We start from the raw sequence: 22,720 nt of genomic DNA, 5'->3' as shown, positions 1-22,720 counted from the left end.
GTAGTTACAGGAAAAACATTATAGTTTTTATATCATATGTATAGTACCTATAACACAAGCTTTGCTTATCGTGGCACTATAGATGGCACTGTGTTAACTGTCCAGGGTAATTTATTTATTTATTTAATGATATGGACGTCCTCAAATTAACATCTAATTCCATAAAATATACAACTCAACTAAGTCAGTTGAATTAATCTAGAAATAAACAAATTTTAGTGATAAATTACAATGTTTTAGTTACATTAACAATATTTAACTACAAATATATTTGCTAAAAAAATTAACTATTAAACTTTATAATTTTATACAATTAAAAATAAATTTTAAACTACTTTACTTGCAACTCGTTTATACATCACTATTTTAATAAATATTTTATTGTTTATTAACTACACTTTGGTTGTCATTTATTCGAATTTTTTTTCGAGTGTTCTTCTACATTATTGTAAATATTTTATATATTAGATTAATTTTCCTAATTTAGTAGTAAATATTATGTATATTAATAACATTTTCTCTTTTCACCATTTAACCATTTCCCAACCTCCACTCGTTCCTTTGTTCTTTGTACAAGCCTGTAAATATAACAACAGTATTGTCAATTAGGAAGAGACCTTATTAAATTGTATTTGAAATAATTTTCAATAGCAAAGCGCTGTAGAATTTCTAGTCCTTTCTACTTGGTTGAATTTACTATTTAATTGTTTATATAGATTAACATTTACATATTTAGTATAATACAATATTTTATTTATATTATCTGTAGTCCCCAAACTAGGTCAGATCTGTATCTTGGGGGCTGGGAGCGTGGAAACCAAAAAGATACTGTATAAGCTATACATCTATACATATAAATAACCGTTTTATACTACATGCATATGAATATAAATACGGTACATACACCAAAATATTTTTTTTACAATTTTTGTTTGTCTGTCTGTTTGTTCCGACTAATCTTTGAAATGGCTGGACCGATTTTAACTGCACTTTTGTTGGCAGGTAGCTAATGTAATAAAGAATAACTTAGGCTACTTTTATTTTAGAAAAATAAAATAAAATTCCTTGCGGAAGAAGTCGCGGGTACAGCTAGTTATATATATAAACCTTCCTCTAGAATTACTTTATCTACTAAAAAAACCGCCTATCAAAATCCGTTGCGTAGTTTTAAGCATACATAGAGACGGACAGATAGAAACCGCGACTTCATTTTCTACTATGTAATGATGATATAAGATGTCCTATATATAAAAATGTCTGCTTGTTCAGGGTAATCTTTGAAATGGCTGGACCGATTAGACGGGAATTTTTTTGGCAGGTAGCTGATGTAATAAGGAGTAACTTAGGCTACTTTTATTTTAGAAAATGAAAGTTAAATTCCACGCGGATGACGTCGCGGCGAACAGCAAGTCGAAAATAATTTTCATGCGGAATATTACTTTTCAGTGATTCCTGTATTTAATTTTCAGGAACGACCAATAAATTATGTCCTGTAAATTGATTTATGTCATTCGTATGTGGACGACGGATAGTGTTATTGGCAATGTTGCTTTTGATATTTTGTGATAAATTGCGGTCCGGCTTTTGGTGATGGGGTATACCCTAAATGTTAGGGTATACCCCAATAGGGTATTAGTTAGGACCATTGTTGACTATTGACGGATAATTGAATAGAAAAACCTTTATTCAAATAAACTTTTAAATAGTCTTCATGTCCTCAATAGTCGATAATAGCCCTAACTACCCTATTGGGGTATACACTAAAATTTAGACTAATATCCTATTTAGACTAATATTATATTATCCTATCCCATCCACTAACATTTAGAGTCTAAATAGGGTATTAATCTAAATTTTAGTGTCATGAATGCAATATTTACATACCCTCATTTTGCTGGATACCTAGTGTTCATATTCATTAGTTCATATACAATCTTTACATAATATAAAAAAAGTCAGCTGTCTGTTCGCTTAGATCTTTTAAACTACGTAACAGATTTTAATTCAGCAATATAGCCGGGCCGGTTAGCTAGAGTGTTAAGCAAGAAAAAAATATTTTTTAATAATAATTCGTTATATATTTATTTTATCTGTATATTGGTAAATAGAAAATATATAAAAATACATATTATACGGAGGATAACATATATTAGGAACGATTCAAGACATTGTTGAAGTATAAACTAAATGTACAATGAAAGATAAATATAAATTATTATTTAGTGGTCGTTCCCGAAAATTCGGGTGATAAGAGCAGACCAGTCCCTACGGACTGGTCTGCTCTTATCACTACGTCTGATTCAATCTTATTGTATCTTTATATTTGACCCAAACAAATTAGTGCTGGTTGGTAATTCGTATTCACACGTTTCGACTTGTAAATGTAAACTTACAAGGATTATTTAAAAGAGCAACACACAAGTTTCTTGCTCGTTCTTCTTGTGATGAGACAGCTTCCGAACGAGCGGTAGATAAAAACAAATTGTTATGACTATTCAAAAGTGCTTAAATTAAGTTTATTTGAATAAATTATATTCTATTCTATTCTATTTTATTCTATTTAGAATATAAAATACACTTCTGCTTAGCCAGTATAGTATACAACAATTTTTACATTGTAATAGCTCAGGATAACATACTAGAAACTCCTTTATTCAAATACTTTTGAATAGTCATAATTATTTTTAATTTACCGCTCATTCCGTAGATGTACAAATTTTTTATAATTTTTTCGCCTTTTAATATCCTATATTACATTGTATATGTACTATCTTAGTCATGTATATATATATATATATATATAAATATATATATAGTAGTTTATTTCAAAATCGAGCACCGCGCTCCGCACACCTCATGCACCTCGATAGTATTACGTGTTACCGATCGACCGCCAGCGTTTGTTAACTTTCCACGTTACATACCTTTCTAGCAACATTATTACAGTAGCTAGCAAGTATCCAAAGGCCAGTAATAAGAAAGCAGGAGCAGCTCCACCCAATGCCAAGGCTCTGGGTGAACTACCCTCACATTTCACCTCTTGAGAACGAGTGCGCCGTTGTATGCATGAAACTATCCCGCGTTCTAACAATCTAGCGACACTGAAATCATGTTATAAACAGGAATATTTATACACTTTATTAAAAAAAAAAACCAGCTAAAAGCGAGAGAATATATAAAAATAATAATAATAATAATCTCAGGACAATTCACACAGCGCCATCTAGACCCAACTTAAGCTAGCTAAAGCTTGTGTTATGCATACTAGATAACTGATACATATACATAGATTTTTTGTAAATACATACATATTATACATAGAAAAAACGCAGACCGATACAAACAATCATATTCATGAATACAAATGGTTGGGCCGTGCGGGGAATCGAACCCGCGACCTTCGGCCGTAAAGCGGTGTGCTAGCCCGCTAGACCGCCGAGGTCGTCAATATCATAAACGCGGAAGTTTGGATAGATGCATGGATGTTTGTCACTCTTACACGCAAAAACTTCTTGGATTTTAACAGAATAATACATAAGTTGTAAATTTCATCCAAAATCCATCCATACGATGGATGGATGTTTGATACTCTGTCATGTAAAACTACTGAACGAATTTTGGTATCGTCCGGTCAAGCTGTAAAGGCCAACAGGACTAGAGTAGTAAAAAAAAAAAAGATTTTGATGAAATTTTACAATAATATAGCTTATACATCAGAAGAACAATACATATAATCATATTTTTTATCTATATACTTACTATATCTCATAATATGTGATTATATTGAATTAGTTACACAATTTCCACACTTTTACGTGAATCTCCTATCATTTTACTAATATTATAAACGCGGAAGTGTGGATGGGGGATGGATGTTTATTACTCTTTTACGCTAAAACTACTGAATGCGTTTTAATGAAACTTTACAATAATATAGCTTATATATCAGCATACTTAATCTTTAAATTTTATGCACGAAACAATGGACACAGCCAGTTTTTTTCTCAGGGTTTACGGAAAATAAAGCATTCTGAACTGACGGTATATTTGACATAACATAAGAGTCTGTCCAGCAGTGGACGTCTTCCGGGCTGCGATGATGATGATGATGATGAAGAGTCTGTAATAGCTATACCTACATGAATAAAGATATTATCATTTTATTTTTTTTGCTGTCTCTATCAATTATTGTAGACATAATAAACCAGTAATTAAGTCAACACTATATACCTGAACTCTTCGCAAGTTATAATAATTGTAACCTCATAGTGTATGTCTTGTTGGTAGCTCAAATAAATAAATAAAAAAAATAAAAATAATTCTAGAATGATCAAAGAATGGACACGAAATTTTTAATAGATAGCTACATGACCCGGCTTTCCCCGGGTGTACATATAAACATTCCTCTTGAATCACTCTATCTATTTAAAAAAATCGCTTCAAAATCCGTTACGTAATTTTAAAGATTTAAGCATACATAGGGCCGGACAGACAGCGACAGCGACTTTGTTTTTTACTATGTAATGATGAAAAACGTCTACAAATTCATACAAAAACCTAATGCTAGTATGATAGACTTCTGTAGTCATAAATTACTTGAATGTAATAAATTTGCTTTACTAAAATTTTTGCTTTGCTACTTATTTTTCGCTATTAATGAAATGATGTGAATAATATTAAATTCTTGTAATTTATTAATTTATTCTCATTGGATGGCATAATGCGATTTTTTTTGAAATCGTTGAAGTTTGAACCAAATAAGAGTCTAACTTAGCATTCCTTGGATTCTCCGTGCGGGTGCCGGGTCGTATGTCTTGTGTATGGCAGAGAGAGAAACTCCAAGTAAGGAAACTTCCCGAGACTTGTGATCCGGGTGTAGGTTTAAGGGGCTCCTTGCTGAGGTAGGCCAACAGTCACCCTCACCACTCGTATTTTTCTCCCTGCCCAGCTAAATCTGATAGGAGCCTACTAGTGCAGCTTTAGATACACATTCTAGTATAGAACTTACTGCAGTTCTAGATAGGCCAAGATTTTTTGGAAGATTGTAGAGAGATTATGTCTCTCGTTGCCACTTCGACCGCATATATATTAACCAGAGAGTCATAATAATCATTTATTTTTAATTACCTCCATGCAAAGAATTCTTTGTAGGGGCTGTCTTTCTGCAAACAGGCGTATAAATTGGTTTTATCCATAGACTGCAAGGAGCCAAGTTCGCACAATTCCGTTTGAGTAAAAGATTTAGAGATCAATCTATTGGCATTATCCACTTCCATATGGTAAGCGTAACCTAATGAAATAATTAATTTACATATACATTCTTATGTTTAAGGTTATAAGATGCATTATCCAGTATCGTGGTTTACTTACCTCCAGATTTGACCATTGCTATTCCTTTTTCAACCGGTTCCAACAGTGGGGAACTTTGCTTTTTGTTTAATACTTTCTTCTTGCGTAATAGATCTTCTACTTTTTCGTTCCGTTTATTGCAGTAATATGAAGGAGTCTGTAAGTGTAATATAATAAGTCAGTGCAGGATATGATTTGTATCTTACTTCGATTGAGCTATTGGTATGAGATGAGTTCATTCATACGCATAGAAATTACAATCACATAAACTGTCTACCGAATTAAGATTTCTCTTATAATAATCCATAAAATGGCAACGTTTTGGAAGTGCTCATTTATTAAGGCGATATCTAAAGTCAAAGTGCCTTGATTCAATACCATACGCATGGACTAATCACTAATTTTACCTATAGTTCTGCTAGTGTTAATACAATTTAATAGTTATTTTGTGCTGATTTGTTTAATTGAGGATCTCGGTGGTCTTATGTTTAAGCACACTGCCTTAGCTTTACCCCTAGCTTTAGCGTACTCTTGAATACAACTGTTGATACTATGCGAAGTATTGAACCTGCGACTATCGGAGGAAATGTGGTGTACTACACTGTTAGACCACCTAAACCGTCAAAAGACTCCATACTTTAGATATTGTTAACGATGCTAATTTATTACTTTTTAGTTAGTGACTTTACCTGCAACCAAGATCTTGTATAGCCAATATCCTCAAAGATCAGCTCCAGAGGACTCTCCAACAGTTCCTCCAGCGAAGTAATTGAAGGCGGTGGAGCATTTAGCAGCCAGCTGACTACGCTGCTCGTGTAGTAGTTATAAATGAGGACGCAGAAGATACCAGTTATAAATATTGTAACTTCGCGAGCTGTAATTACGAATGGTTTATAGAAATAATTCAAAATTAGAAATGAAGAGGCAATTCACTTAGAGGTAATTCATTTCGTGAGATCATTTATCGTAAATTAAAAGAGTGATGCAGTCATTTTTATGTTTCTAGTACATTCCATATCGAAGACTAATGTAGAATTCAGATGTTGAAAGAAAGTATGTTTATCATATTGCAATAAAATATTTATGTCATAAGGTTAATAAATTGTTCAGCTTGATATCAACTAAGCATATATTATATATTCCAATTTTAATCATATCATCTGAATTAAGATATAATTTATCAAATACGTAACATGTGAAAGGTTTCCAAAAACAAATTACATTTTTGATTTTATTAATCTACCATCTGTTCTGCGCAACTTAGCAAGACTTTCCACGTTTTTGCAATAATTTTCATTGCAGCTCCGATTCTGTTAGTCATTTTATATAGCTTATTACATACTCACAAAGTACATGGCTTTCTATTACACAAAGAAATTTCTAAATCGGTTTAGTAAATCCAGAGATTACGCCCACAACCTTACAAACTTAACCTCTCTGTAACGTGATATAGTTATTCTTACCGAATGATGATCTCCTTCTTGTATTAACGTCATTATCTTCGAAATCTGTAGAAAAAATGTTTTAATATATATCCTGGATACGACTATGATATATAAGTATATAAATACAATCTGACTGTCGTTGTTTTGCCATATAAATTAAAATCGCTATTAAAAACTTGGGGTTGGTGATAGAAGGGTGAAAATTTAGGATTGTATGTATTTTTAAATGCTATATAAAAAAATCGAAAAATAAAACAAAATGTTAGTGGACAACCCTTATCACTTAGAAGTACGAAAATTCGTTAGTAGCCGATTCTCAGACCTATAATATCATATCAGAATACGCATATAAAAATCGGTCAAGCCATTTCGAGGGAGTATGGTAACTAACATTGTGATACGAGAATTTTCTTATATCTCTCTCTCTCTCTCTCTTCCTGGCTATATATCCCACATGGTGGTGGGGTCAGCTTTCCCTATCTTTGTCCGCCACTTTATCCTGTCCCGGACATCGTCTTCAGAGACCTCACACTATATCATGTCCCTAGCAACAACATCTTCCCATCCCTTCCTTGGTTTGCCTCGAGAATTTTCTTATATATAAGTTGAAATACATACATTGCTGACAAATCGACGCAATAACCGAAAATACTGCATATTGCCCTGAGAATGATCGTTGTTCCAAAATAGCCGAGAGTAGCAACAAAATTGAGCATAATGTCACAACAAGTAACACACTCAACCACGCTCCCGCACTAAGTGGCCTCAAGAATTGGTTTTGGAGTTTGCCAACGCCATATGTTGGTATTCTATAGTAATATCTTGTTCTGAAATAAAAGTTACATGAATCTTACATGTGACGACGTTCTTAGAGAATCTGTTACAAGGATAAACATATGTACGATTGTTCAAATTAATTTTTCCGAATATAAATATTTTTATTGTTATTATTTCATTTATTTCGGATATGTATCCATATTAATATTAGTAAATAACTTATAAACTATGTTAGTAAATTACAATTTTATATATTTAATTCATATATTTATATTTATGTCTATGTCCACGTCCGGAAGCCCTGGGTCCGCACCCGGAAGCCCTGGGTGGGATATCGCTGCATTACAGCGATATCCAGTGCCTCTGAAGTGGACAATCTGACATATTGGTGTATATGTATGTGGTGTTTACGAGGCTCTTTGTGCTCCCACGAATTCTACACATCAGTGATGCAGTTATATTTCGTATTATGGCTTCAAAACCATCTATCCACGCTGCTGCAAACATAATATGTGTATCAATAGACTCTAAAGAACTACTTAGACTAGACTCAAAAGATTATTTAATCCAGAGCATACCACCATACCATAAGGCGTATACATATATATTAGCATTTTAAGTTAAGTTGTTTGAACTATTTAAGTTTAGATTTATAAAAATTATAATTTAATAATAGTTTTAGGTACGAGATGGCTGATGGTTACATCGGTTAAATCAAAAAGGTTAAGCATCGGCCATTGCTGATTTTCGTAAATTTTATAATTGGTCTCAGTAATAAGATGTACTGTGAGAATTCACATTCCCGAACGATAGTTTTTTGTGAGTTTTTCTTCTTGTTTATCCGATGCAGGATTAAATTATTTTGTTTTAAAAATAGGTATAATTTTTATGTTTTTTTTTAATTGGACGACTGACCAACTGTAAAATCGTGACGTCTATTACACAATCTACACAAATACAAGCTTTAAGATAACAGGACTTATTATTCAATTCAATATAGTTTGCGTATTGGCTTTACTATTTAACAGTGGTATGCCTCCATAAATTATGGCCAGAGCTCCAATAACTTCATAACTTACTCTATGGAAGTCAAAGGAGGGTGTATAATGTCAATCCTCTTCAGAGTTTCGTTAATAAACCTGATCACTGGAGAGATGTCTTGGGTTCGGAAGTACAGAGAGCTCGCAACTACCTGCGAACAAAGTTTCTCAAGCATTATTGGAACTGTAAAGTTTCGGACCCAAAACTATACGTGAATTAGTGTTGATGAATAATAGTTAGTAATATTAGGTCTTGTGAAGCTAGACGATTAGAGTTTTAATTATTTGCAGCGATGTGTATGGAGAGATGAGTGCGCAATAGTGGGATGATGTTGAGTCGTTCTAATCAGGGGCGGATTGTGAATTTGTTAAAACTAGTTACGGGCCTACCTAATAATTTTTTTCTTTATTTAACTTTAATGCACACATATATAGTAAAGTATATTTGGCGGACTTAACACCATGTGGCAATTACATTACTCAACTAAAAAAAAAACAATAACCAAAAACAAACGACTGGGAATTCTCCGTTCTATAGACGTGAACTTGCCTGAGTAGATTGATCTCAGGGTCGCCAATGTTATGATAGATTTTTTTAATATTTCAGATTATTTTTAATTCAAAATATCGGATATTATTTACAGTGGGGCCTGAGGGTCCCTTGTATCCACAAAGCCGTAAGGCCTTAGATAGATCCGCCCCTGGTTATAATATGATTATAATGATAAATCTATTAACAAATTGCTAACTAGTGTAGTTGCTTATTGAAATTTGTTTCTTAATACCTTAGAGCTGTTTCTGCTAAAATCACCAAGCCACCTGTCGGTTATTGTGTATATAAATCTGGAAATAAAATACATTGTTACTATTAATACTGGATGCAGGTGAAAACCGCATGGTTGATAGAATTAAATTTTTACGGTTATATGTATGGTTTAGATAAGTAATAAGGAGCTGGACATGGTCGACTAAAATAATACTCCTATTCTATTTTGAGGGTGATGCAGTCGATTCCACAACTCGAGTTTCAAAGTATATGTAACCCGGGTCCCCAGCAACATGCTGTCCAGATTCATGAAGGAGGATTACTGTCTGAAGGGGGTGATGTATCGGTGCACCGTGGTGTCCGTTGTCAATGCCGTGACTACAGAGATAATTGATATTTATATTATTATTTCATATATATGTTAGTCTATATAGGCATAATAGTGGTCTACAATCTTTTGCGAAAAGGATTTTCTAAATTCGACTGGTAGCCCGATATTAGAGACAAATAAGTCAGGAAGAATATAGACAGTTTCAAAAGAGTTAGTGATTCCACCAATAAAAGCTTACGTAACAATAACAAATTGATTTTACCTAAATATCGTTTGGCTAAAGTTAGTAATTCGTTTTATGGCAATTGCGTAAGGTTTTACAATAAAATACCAGAGTCTGTTATAAATCTGCCAGAAAAAAGATTTAAATGTCAAATAAAACAGTTCCTTTGCAAAAAAGCTTACTATAAAATTGAAGAATTCGTTAACGATAATAATGTTTTTATAGAAAAACTTAAAATCCACAGCACTGACAATATTATCTGATTACACTAATAATGAGTGCGTATCGATTTCTATGTTGATTATCGCATGCCTCTCACTTGTTTTACTGTAATTATTTATATAAAAAACATCTATTAAAAAGAGCAACACACAAGTTTCTTGCTCATTCTTCTTGTGATGAATCTGCATTCCAAATGAGTGGTAGAATCAAAATATGACTATTCAAAATGCTTGTAATGAGTTTATTTGAATAAAGATTATATGTATTTCTAAATAACATACTTAACAACTTTATGCTTTAGTAGATATTGTAAAACTAATAGGAATGAATCAATTGATTAAAAATAATAACAATGATAACTTTACGTACCTGAAATTGTGTATTTCAGCTATAACATTCAGAATTATGTTACCAGTTATCGTAATAACTGGTATGTTTGCGTTTGGTTTTGTGTCTGCTATTATTTTGGGATCAAACTCTTTTGGAGGTTTGGACATCTAAAATGGATGAATGATGAAATGTTTAATAATAAGAAATTTTTTAATTATCACACTAATAACCGGCGTCCGGCAAGGTGGACCGACGATTTGGTCAAGATCGCTGGAAGGCTGGATGCGAGCAGCGCATGACCGATCATCGTGGAGATCTTTGAGGGAGGCCTTCGTTCAGCAGCACGTCTTTCAGGCTGAGATGATAATGATGATGATGATGATGATGATAGTAATAACATCTTCACTTAGAACAACCTCTTCGACATCCACTACGTATGCATAAAATATATTTGTTACTTTTTAAAATATAATCATTTAAAATTGGAGTCAGATTATTATTCATATCCACCCTGGAACTTCCACCATCACTTGGCTGATGATGGAAGGAAATAAAATTGGAGTGTCTGTTTGTAATATTGAAATAACCGTTTTTTACTACATGCATATGAATATAAAAACGGTACATACACCAAAGTAATATTTTTTACTATTTTTGTCTGTCCTGTTCGTTACGGCTAATCTCGGAAATGGCCGGACGAATTTTGACGGGACTTTTTTGGCAGGTAGCTGATTTAATAAGGAGTAACTTAGGCCACTTTTATTTTAGAAAAATACAGTTAAATTCCACGCGGACGGAGTCGCGGGAACAGTTAGTCATCCATAAAACTACTAATACCATACATAATATAATTACATGCAAACACTGACCACTGTTATTAATTTCAAAGGTATTTGTTGGAAATTCCATCGGCGATAGTACTTATAGTCGTTTATTTTTAATTTGTCATCAACTCCTGAAATAAAGTTTATATTATTATCTACTAGCTAAAAAGTACATAAATAAAGCTTCGCCCGAGTGTACATGTATCATATATGTATATCTTTCATGTTACAGTTTCGTTAGACACACACACGCATGGCACGCTGTCGATGCGAAACTATTTAGTTAATAGAAGTGGAAGATAGCGCATGAGGAGCCCCACCCGTGAACCACGCTGATATAAACATATCCAGTTAAAACCATTCATTGGGTGCACGGAAAGAACTGATGGGACGTTGTTGAACGGAAACCGCGCTGTAAGAGTACCGCGTTATAGGAGGGCTGTCGCAATTTCAGCTCCACGTTATATGGAAACCGCGTTCTGAGAGTACCGCGTTATAGGAGGGTTGGCTGTATATAAACCTTCTTCATGAATCACTCTATCTATTAAAAAAACAGCTTCAAAATTCGTTGTGTGGTTTTAAAGATTTAACCATACGGACAAATAGCGACAGCGACTTTGTTTTATATTATGTAATGATTTATTTAGCTATATTAAAAGTAGCATGCTTAAGGAAGAGAACCGTGCTGGTTTCCTTGCCGATCTATCCGTACTCCTTTGAAAGAAACTATGATCAAGAATCATCTGTATGTAAGTATGTATTTAATTACAGAAGCCAACAGAATATCAGCGCTGCAGACTTATCTGTAGCTTCATGCTGAGTTGCCTCTTCATCATTGCGACACATAAAGCCACCTCCATTTTTATTTTATTTTGTAATATTATATTTCAGTATTGTTGAATTTGTAAACTTTATTTCTATTTATAAAATGTATCTCATGTATGCTATGGGTTTGTAATTGTTGAATAAAGAACTTATCTATCTATCTATCTATCAAGTTTTTATTATTAATTTAACTATACTAAAATAAATAAATATAATATCTATACATACAAAACAAAGTCCACCGCTCCATCTATTTGTAATAATGTCAAAACTACTGAGAGAATTTTCATGCAGCTTTTATCCAGCAACAGAGTAACCTTTGAGAAAGGTGTATAATTCATTAGGGTTGTGTACATTAAATGTGCACATGCCTCACGGCGGCAGACGTGGGGCCGTCTGCCGTCACCTAAGAAGGGTGAGGCCGGGAGTAGCCGCGCGTGGTGTCAGCGCACGTCCTAGACGAGGAGGAGGAGGCTGCAGAGTCTGCGCTGCCGGGGTCACGGTGGACTGTTATGTCGATCCCGTGACCCTGGCGCTAACAGATAGCGGAGGACACCAAGGGGTTTTAGCCGGTAGGAGACCGGCAGTACCAGTATATCTCCCCTGGGGCGTGCGGGACTCCATAACGTATTTCCCCTTGTTAAAAAAAAAGGGTTGTATAATGAAATACCCGAGCAAAAATGGGGGGGTTCTTAATTGTTAATAAAGCAACATAGTAATGTTACAAATTTTTCTCATTTCTACAAAATCTACAATAAAAAAACTATACCAAGCCACCTGGCCGCCGCGGTAATTATCTAATTTAAAGTCAGTAATAATGACTTATAGTTAGGTAAGTAGCTTAATAAAAGGATTACATATAAATGTACAGTCGGCTACCGTAACAGTTTTTTCTGTCTGCATAACACCTAATATTTTGGGCACATATAAATTAAAATCACGGGATCTTACCAGGTTTTATATTTATTTGCTGAGTTCCCGATATTTCGGTAGTGTTTCAACCACCATGATCACGGGTAAACTGACCAGTTTCAACTCAGCAAATAAATACCTATAAAATGAACTCTGTGAGTGATTTTTATTAATTATACGTATAAATAATGACCGCGTCAAGTTTAAAACAGTATATATATAAATAAATATTGCATATAGACTGAAATAATGTTTTATTAAGGAGTTTGGCTTTACTTGTTGCTTAAACCTGCAGCACTGCGTCCTGTATAGATCAATTGTGTCGCCCTTTTTTTAGAGTTCGCTGCCTAGGTCCATCAGGGACAAGAATTGAAGGATATTCTTAGGAGTGATGGTTTTATCTCCTTATGATAGAGTGTGTACTTTCCAAAGGATATATTTCGTTTATATACCTGAATATATGTACCAGGTTCCAAGCTCGTCTGCTATTAACTCACCGCCTTGCAGTTTTCCGAAATTATAAATATCATAGAGTTTGTACACGGTAGATCCTAAAACAAAGTTCCATTAAATTTATTTACATAAAATAATACCATTAATATTATAATATAGTACATAAAATAAATACCACAATAAGTTATATTAATAATATACCTGAACAATTCACACAGCGTCATCAATATTACAATGAATGATGAATAATTCACACAGCGTCATCTAGTCCCAAGCAAAGAAGAGGTTGTTTTATGAATACTAGACAACTGATACAAATATTTTTTCTACATTTTACATTTTTTTCTGTAAATGCATACATATTATACATAAAATATTTGTAACTTTAAAATCCACTGCGTGGGTATATCTGCCTACCTACTTAAGCCGTCAAGAGGCTTTGAATGCTGATTCGATCGAATCTATACTAATATTAAAAAGCTGAAGAGTTTGTTTGTTTGAACGCGCTAATCTCAAGAACTGCTAGCTCGAATTGAATTTTTTGTGTGTTGGATAGTCCATTTGTCAAGAAACGTTTCAATCTATATAATATTACGCTACGACTACTAGAAGCGAAGAATCTGTGAAATAAGTTGCAAAAACGGGGAAAGTTATTTATATTTGAGGGCTTCCAAAGATAATCGCGATAGTGTTTTTGATAACCACGCGAACGAAGTCGCGGGCACAGCTAGTAGTGAGGTAAAGCAGTTAAATTACAGGGTAAGGACATAAAATCTTATTCCCCCGGAATAACAAAACACGAAAGGTAATAAGGACGTCACATGTTTTTTTTTCGGACTACTCTAATACTGTTGGACGAGTGCAGATGGCACTCCAAACGCGCGGAAGGACTTATGGAGCAGTTGAAGGCGAACTCCCGCCTGACGGATGCGGCGATCTGAGGGCACTCCTAGTTTGAATCTCGGCTCAGAACATCGTAATTTCGATCCCCGTTTTTATTGGACGGGGATCGATCGGAGGGTACGTCATACGATATTTTTCAAGCTTATACGCGACGTTTACCAATTACCATCAGATGGATGTCGGATTGTTTACCATTCCTTGTATATGCCAAATCGAGCCATCTTTTGACAGTTTCCAAATTCGACTTCAATTTCTTTTGAAGCGTACACTTTCCACTGTTTTTCTTACGGTACAGGGATTTTTTCGCTTCATCGGTTTTTTTGCGAGGTTCTTTGTTGATAATCAAGCGGAGATACGGTGGAAGCGATTTTTAATCAATACGCGTAGGTATTTTATTAAAAGGTAGTTACCTATATAATATATTGCTATATTTTATTATATTTAATATTAATATTTCTCTTATACTTATTATGTTTACTAAGCCTTCCTTATCGTACATGGATCTACCATATTTAAGTAAATATTTTGCAAAATTCCACCCGTGGTTTTAGCGGTAAGTAGACAGATATGTTATTTTGTCTTACTATTACTTAATGTATTTGTATTATTTTGTTACTTTTAGATGCTGTACGAAGAATTTTGCAGGTTGCGCCAGTTGCGAGGTAACAGATTGAGCTGGTATTGGCATGTTATGCGAGGATCATGTCTTAAGGAAAGTGTATAATATGAACGTGGATGGATGGAAAGGGAGAGGACCCCCTAAAAAAGATGGATGGATTGTGTGAAAGATGATATGAAAGAGAGTATGCTCAGATATGACGGCCGATAGAGATTAGTTGAAGAGAATGACATACTGCACCGACCACAAATAATGGGATAAAGGCAAGGCAATGACGAAACGTATAGCTTTTAAGTCATTACGATTTTTTTATAGTACACGGGACAAACAAACTTGCGGCCTACCTGATGGTAAATGTTTATCGCCGCCCATGAGCACCCGTAATACCAGGCGAAGTTGTCGGTCTTTTAAGAAGGAATAAGATCTTTTGTTGAAGGTTTTAATATCGTATTCTTTACGTAATGGAGGATGATACAATATGGTTGTGTAATTTTACAATATTATTATATGTAATGAAATATGAAGATAAAGAAAGGAAGATAAGGAAATAAAGAAAATATTATTTCCATTATATAATTTGAGTATAGCAATGTAGCAAAGGTCTCAGTAGTATTCAATAATTCAAGACATTGACGGGATCACAAGGAGTTATTATATTAAAAGAAAATGTACGAATATTATTGTAATTTCTATATTTTAATATTCTATTACCGTTGTAATATGATTGCTTATGACTTATTCGTACAATCTATATTTTATGGACTATTCAATTCAAATAGATTAATTTTAGATGTTACTAGTTGACCTGACCGTGCCACATTTTATATTGGGCTAACTGACCTGACCTTATTCATCTTATTATTCTCCACTGGTGCTCAGCCAGCGTATACCGTTAGCGCAGGTGGATGCACCATTCTATTATCACCCCCGCGAACTCAGGTACACTTTAGAATTAAATAATATGTTGTTGCAGGTGAATGATACGATGTTGTTGGTCGAGACGATGTATATTACAGATGATAATAAACTGACAATGTGTACACAGAAATAATGATCTTATATACTAAATAACAATAGGAAAATGTAAGGTGGGGTGACACAGTTTAGACACAGCAGTGATTAGTAGACAATATTGAATTTGTCTTACTAGACATTATTAAATGCAATTATTATTTTGATCTATCTAGGTGACTGTGTCCCATATATGTCAAAGAGTTTTTGAAATTTATTTACGCAATAAATTTCTGAACGGATCCTGTTTGGCAGGTATGAACAGTTTATATAGGAAAATAAGATTGTTGTTTTTAATATTTCCCATGCAATTTCTAAATGCTTACTCACTTTAAGTGGTGAGTAAATATTTAGAAATTGCATTGCATTGCCTGCTTTAGAGTTATACATTTCAGATTATATATTTCAAAACCAAAATTTGCAAAAATTGTCTAGCCGTGTTGAGTTTTAGCGAGACTAACAAACGTCATTTCATTTTATATAATACATAATATAAAATGAAATGACGAATATTTTATAGATAATAATAATATAATAAATAAATAATAAAATGAACTATAATTATAATAATAATGTTATTATTAACAATGCTAATATGTAGTGCAATTTATTATAAAATATAGGTAATATATCAACATCATTCATCAAATATGAAGGCGCTATTAAAAAAACTATGTTACCCATAGATTTTCCAATTACAATATCAGCATTCAGGCTTAAATTCAGATGATTAAGAGCTTCCAGAATATCGTCATTTATTTCTAAACTGGAACTATTCTTGTTATGATCAATTAAAAGCCATTTGTGTCGCGAGTCGAAACGTGTATTTTCAGATGCCTGAAAAATTAAGTTTATGAACTTTGCTATTTCATTTATTTATATTATAACTAGCTACCCGCTACTGCATCACTCGGGTGTTCACGTATTATACATATAAACCTTCCTCTAGAATCTCTCTTTCTTTTGCTAAAAACTGCATTAAAATTCGTTGTGTAAGGTCTAAACGAACAGACAGGAAGTGACTTTATTTTATGCTATGTAAAGATAATAATTCAAATAATTGTTGTAATCAATTAGTAAATACATATAAAACACCCAGACCGATACACACAAACTCATAAGTACAAATATTTGCATCGTGCATGGAATGAAACTTGCGACTATCGAAAGTAAACCGGTGTACTAATCAACTAGACCACCGAGGCTGTCAATTCTACTAAGCATAACTGTATTATATTTTCAGCTAACTTACATAGACAAGTAAATTTTCATAGAGCGCACAACTCGTGTCTATGAACACTCCAATCGAAGGCAGCCTTTGTTCTAAGCAAACATCTACAAAGCCGTAATTCAATGTTTTGTCTGTTTGTACTTTAATAATATCTCAGGACAATTCACAGAACACCATCTAGTTGCTAACTAAGCAGAGCTTTTATTATGAGTATCTGATTACTTAAATACATTTACTCGTACAAATACATATACGAGTAGTATTTATACCATGCGAAGAATCGAACTTTAGAACATCGAAAGTAAAGCGGTATGCTAATCCACTAGACCATCGAGTCTCGAATATACTAGATATATTTTCAGCTAACTTACATAGACAAGTATGTTTTCATAGAGCGCACAACTCGTGTCTATGAACACTCCAATCGAAGGCAGCCTTTGTTCTAAGCAAACATCTATAAAGCCGTAATTCAATATTTTGTCTGTTTGTACTTTAATAATATCTCAGGACAATTCACACAGCGCCATCTAGTTGCTAACTAAGCAGAGCTTTTATTATGAGTACTAGACATCTGATTACTTAAATACATTTACTCGTAAATACATATAAGAGAGAAAACATCTAGAATGATACAAACAATTATAGTTATAAATACAAGTATTTATACCATGCGAAGAATCGAACTTTAGAACATCGAAAGTAAAGCGGTATGCTAATCCACTAGACTATCGAGTCTCGAATATACTAGATATATTTTCCACTAACTTACATAGACAAGTATGTTTTCATAGAGCGCACAACTCGTGTCTATGAACACTCCAATCGAAGGCAGCCTTTGTTCTAAGCAAACATCTACAAAGCCGTAATTCAATGTTTTGTCTATTTGTATTTTAATAATATCTCAAGACAATTTACACAGCGCCATCTAGTCCCAAGCTAAGCAGAGCTTTTATTATGGGTACTAGATAACTAACTACTGAAATATATTTACTTGTAAATACTTAGAAAACACCCAGAATGATACAAATAATCATACTCATAAATACAAATATTTATACCGTGTGAAAAATCGAACTTTAGAACATGGGGACTAAAACAATGTACTAATGCACTAGACCATCGAGTCACGAATATATTCCTACTAAATATATTTTCAACTAACTTACATAGACAAGTATGTTTTCATAGAGTGCACAATTCGTGTCTATGAACACTCCAATCGAAGGCAGCCTTTGTTCTAAGCAAACATCTATAAAGCCGTAATTCAATGTTTTGCCTATTTGTACATTCAATACTGAAATCATCTGTGCGTTAGCATATTTCGTCAATTTCTTGCTCCCTGAAACAGAAGGTAATTTGTTTATATTTGACGGTCCTACTACTGATGGTCGTAAGTTCGAGTCCTCGTACGCGACAGCCATTTATATTCATGAGTATTGTTTCAAATTATCACTCTATTCTCCCAAGTTTGAATTTAAAAATTAATCTGTATTATAGTAAACATATATAATATTAATTTGAAAAGAATACGAGCTGAGTTTCTTGTCAGTTCTTCTCATCTCGAAATCATTCCGAACTGATTGGTAGATTTGACATTTCATAAGAGTCTGTAATAGACCTACATGAATAAAGATATTTTGAATATATAATGAATATTTTGAATATTATTTGAAAATTTTATTCTGCAATTTCAACTGACTGTGTAAATTTTTTTAAAAGATTTCGAATGTTGTTTATTTTGCATATCCGAAACAGAAAATCCAAAGAGCAGAACACACTTCTAACTTTTGTGTTTCCAGAGAAATTCGACCCCGGATTTTTCAAGTGTATAGTGAATAAATTTCTTATGGGTAAGCGCCGCTACATCTTAGGTCTTGCCATCATTTACCATCAGATGAAGTAAGACCAAGTCTCATTAATATAAAAAAATAATAATATGAAGATCTTACATGTATTGTTTTTGCAATCCAATAGACATAATGTTTTGATATATCTCATTTTGAAATAGTTTACAGTAAACTTCATGTCCATGTCATCCAGACTTAGGACAATTGGTAGAAATAGGAATATTAATCCAATCGTGCACTTCATACTGCAAGCAATATTGACTCGAAATGAATGGAGCAGTTTTGCACTACATTTTTATATTTGTGCGGAATTGTACGCAGTTGTACGGTCAGAATATTTGTTTGCAAAATTTCCATGGATAGTTTTTACACCGTATCAGAAGTATCACCAGCAGCGCATGTTCACGCAGGCAACGGTAAACAATTTATATATTTTAAATCTAAATATATATAACTCAAAGGTGACTGACTGACACAGTGATCTATCAACGCACAGCCCAAACCATTGGATGGATCGGGCTGAAATTTGGCAGGTAAGTATTAAAGCTAAGAAAGTATTTTGATTAATTCTACCCCCGAGGGGATAAAATAGGGGATCAAAGTTTGTATGGAACTTTGTCAATTTTAAACCGATCGGGCTGAGACTTTGCATGCATAAAGCTACTATAACGTAGGCATCCCCTAAGAAAGGATTTTGATAAATTCCACAATTGGATAAATTAACGCGAGAGATGCCGCGGGCAAAAGTTAGTTAATTAATAAATGGTTCCACTGAAAATTAGTGTTTGGGTATTACAGCCTAGACATAAAGCTGCGTACCAGTTTGGTCGCAGCTGTATTTTTTTAAATAATAATTAATTTTGTTTTGAAATATATTCATTATTTTACTTGTTATAAGTTTTGATATAAATATTTTGTATGCGCCAAATTAATATATTTATCTCTTTTCTTTCTTTCTTTTTTGTTTTGCTTTGCACAACCACATTGTGGAATCACCTTCCAGCAATAGTATTTCTGAACCGATACCTTCAAGAAAATATGTTATTCCTTCTTAAATGGTCGGCAAAGCACTTGCCCTGGTGTTGCGGTTGCTCATAGGCGATAACAATCACTTACCATCAGATAATCTGCTGACTTGTTTGTCCCCTGTGCTATAAAAAAAAGCAGACTCAGTCGGCTCGTGACCACGGTTAGTGCAGCTTAGTCTAAATATCAAGAGAGGTAAAAACCTCAATTTACCATAAAATTATTCGTGTTAAACAAAAGTCGGACTGATTGCGAAAATTTAGAAATAAAAAAAAAGGTTAGAGAATATTATATTACTGAAATTCTTCTTCTTCTCATTCGATCGTGGTCATTATGTAGTGGGATGGGTGGGCTGATATCATCCGCCGCAAGACTGCTCGCCATTTGTGTCTACTGTCTGCCATTCTGGTACACTCGTGGAGTGGACCGCCTATTGCTGCTTTGATTTGGTCGGTCCATCGCATGGGTGATCGTCCAAGGGGTCTAGTACCATCAACTCTACCCTGTATGACAAGTCGCTCTATGGATACTGAAATAATGAACGAGAAATATTAGAAATTAAAAAAAAATGTAATGTTACTCTGCTTACATCATGAGTAACAACCATCCAACATTATACATAACCTAAAAAAATTACATGTAAAAAATTATTACAATGTCAACGAATATTTGACAGATAAATTATAAAGTCAGGTCATGTATACAGATCGATCAGAAAAATAATATATAAAATAATTAAAATCTGTTAACGCCACTGTATCTCATTGTAGCTTGCTGCGCCCATCAGGGTCCATTGTGCTCTGATGAATGAATGAAGGAATGAATGAATGAAAGCATGATGGATGAATGAATAAATGAATAAATGATGTATGAATGATGAATGAATAAATGAATGAATGAATGAATGAATGAATGAATGAATGAATGAATACATAAATAAATAAACATCCATCCATACTCACAAACTTTCATGTTTATAATATTAGTAAGTTTATACCTCTTATTGTTTTACTGACCGTACATAGTTCTAATTGGATTGAGTGTATTTGACTGAAGTTCTAATATCATAAATTGTTTCTTTGTGGCTGTAATTTTCTTGTCGCCCTGCACAATACAATGTTTTCATATCACTCCTAAATTGATATTGCAATCTTTTGTCGTTTATTCTATTAAGGGCACTCTTCTATTCTATTATGAAATTTAAACTATATTACAATGTAATTTATTTATTTAGCTATATTTATTTATTTATAATGCTGTATTGCACCAATATTTATAATAGACAATAAAAAATATGAAAAAATCAGGTATAATAGGCGGTTGTATGGCTAATGGAATCATTTCCAGACAAGTTTAGGAAAGAGAAGTTACTGAAAATAATTAAAATTATTTAAACAAACTTTCAATATACAACTTTTTTATTGCATATTTGACCCAAAAAAATAGTGTTGGTTGGTACACACAAATGTAAACTTACAAGGATTATTTAAAAGCTCGTTCTGCTTGTGATGAGACAGCTTTCCGAACGAGTGGTAGATAAAAAACAAATTGTTATGACTATTGCTTAAACAAAATGCTTAAATTAAGTTTATTTGAATAAATGATCTTCTATTCTATTCTATTCTATTCTTTTCTCTGAGAACATTTGCGATCAGTCCCAGGACTCTAAGCGAATATATTCTGTGATGCTGTCATGTAGAGCGGCCTCCTATTGGAAACCTTATTCATCTGCATCCCAGAGATACTGCCTATCTCCTAACTCCAGGATATGATGGCGTAATATACAACTAAATATAAATGTTAATTAATAAAATATAATTTTACATTTTAATATTAACAATCACTGAGCAAGTAATCACAAGTATTAAAATATTTAACAATTACCGCTAAACTTAAAATACAATTTGAGTGTTTCACGATTATGTTCGAAATTCAAATTTTCTAAAACGTGGGAATACTATCTTTTTATAATACGACCATATTTATGGCCAGAATGTTTATTCTATACAATGCTAGATAATATAACCAAATGATTCATTATTATGCATAATAAACATTAGTTATTTAAAAATAGAATGTCTTTTGAAATTATAATGAACAAAATTACATTAATATTTTGAACTAAGAAATTATACAAATTTTGAATTTGGAATATGTACTATTCACTTAATTTCAATTTCATTCCAATTTCAAAGTTATTCATTTAATTTCATTCTTAAGCAGACTTACGTCACTAGTATGAGAATAATTTTCATTTTAATCTGCGAAACATCTTCCTAACCAATTCCAACTCTCCTGGATCCTGTAATCCTGTACTTACTTTTTTAATACGCCTTGATTTTTCCGCTTTATATAAGAAAAAACTAGTAAATACCAACACTAATCACCGGAGCCAGTTGAAAAAGAATGCGTGAAACATTTTCTTGTATATGGCATATTTACAAGTATGTTTGCGTACATTTTAAAAGTTTTGTATACAACCTTAATTAATACAAAACATTTTTGTGCAAACATTGTTTAAATATTTCTTGTAGAAAAGACTACTAAGAAGCATTTTCTTAAATAGATTCAATTTTCGTAATGGCG

The 22,720-nt window shown here is 33.2% G+C and overlaps 1 protein-coding gene across 1 annotated transcript; it reads right to left on the bottom strand.

The window, feature by feature from the left end:
* Nucleotides 1–505: 505 nt before the first annotated feature.
* LOC131852475 (ionotropic receptor 75a-like) lies at nucleotides 506–19,352 on the bottom strand. Its single transcript, XM_059203139.1, has 15 exons — nucleotides 19,211–19,352; nucleotides 18,428–18,600; nucleotides 16,711–16,867; nucleotides 13,497–13,595; nucleotides 11,353–11,438; nucleotides 10,523–10,650; nucleotides 9,397–9,454; nucleotides 8,651–8,763; nucleotides 7,413–7,621; nucleotides 6,813–6,857; nucleotides 6,039–6,223; nucleotides 5,371–5,506; nucleotides 5,128–5,290; nucleotides 2,925–3,101; nucleotides 506–578 (listed from the first exon to the last, which is right to left on the bottom strand). The coding sequence occupies exons 1-15, from the start codon at nucleotides 19,350–19,352 to the stop codon at nucleotides 506–508; spliced, it is 1,944 nt and encodes a 647-aa protein (XP_059059122.1).
* Nucleotides 19,353–22,720: the final 3,368 nt, after the last annotated feature.

The sequence above is a fragment of the Achroia grisella genome, unplaced genomic scaffold, assembly GCF_030625045.1.
Source record: "Achroia grisella isolate CSIRO2021 unplaced genomic scaffold, CSIRO_AGI_Agris_v1 utg853, whole genome shotgun sequence".
NCBI classification, from domain to species: Eukaryota; Metazoa; Arthropoda; class Insecta; order Lepidoptera; family Pyralidae; genus Achroia; species Achroia grisella.
The sequence above is the reverse complement of the archived record's forward strand: the minus strand, read 5'-3'. Positions and strand labels throughout refer to the sequence as shown.

Coding starts and splice junctions, on each gene's coding strand:
- LOC131852475 (XM_059203139.1), bottom strand. CDS start 19,352: ATGAAGTGCACGATTGGATTAATATTCCTATTTCTACCAATTGTCCTA. Junction 16,868..18,427: donor ATGAAAACATACTTGTCTAT/GTAAGTTAGTTG, acceptor TTAATTTTTCAG/GCATCTGAAAATACACGTTT. Junction 6,224..6,812: donor AAGAAGGAGATCATCATTCG/GTAAGAATAACT, acceptor TCGTAATTACAG/CTCGCGAAGTTACAATATTT.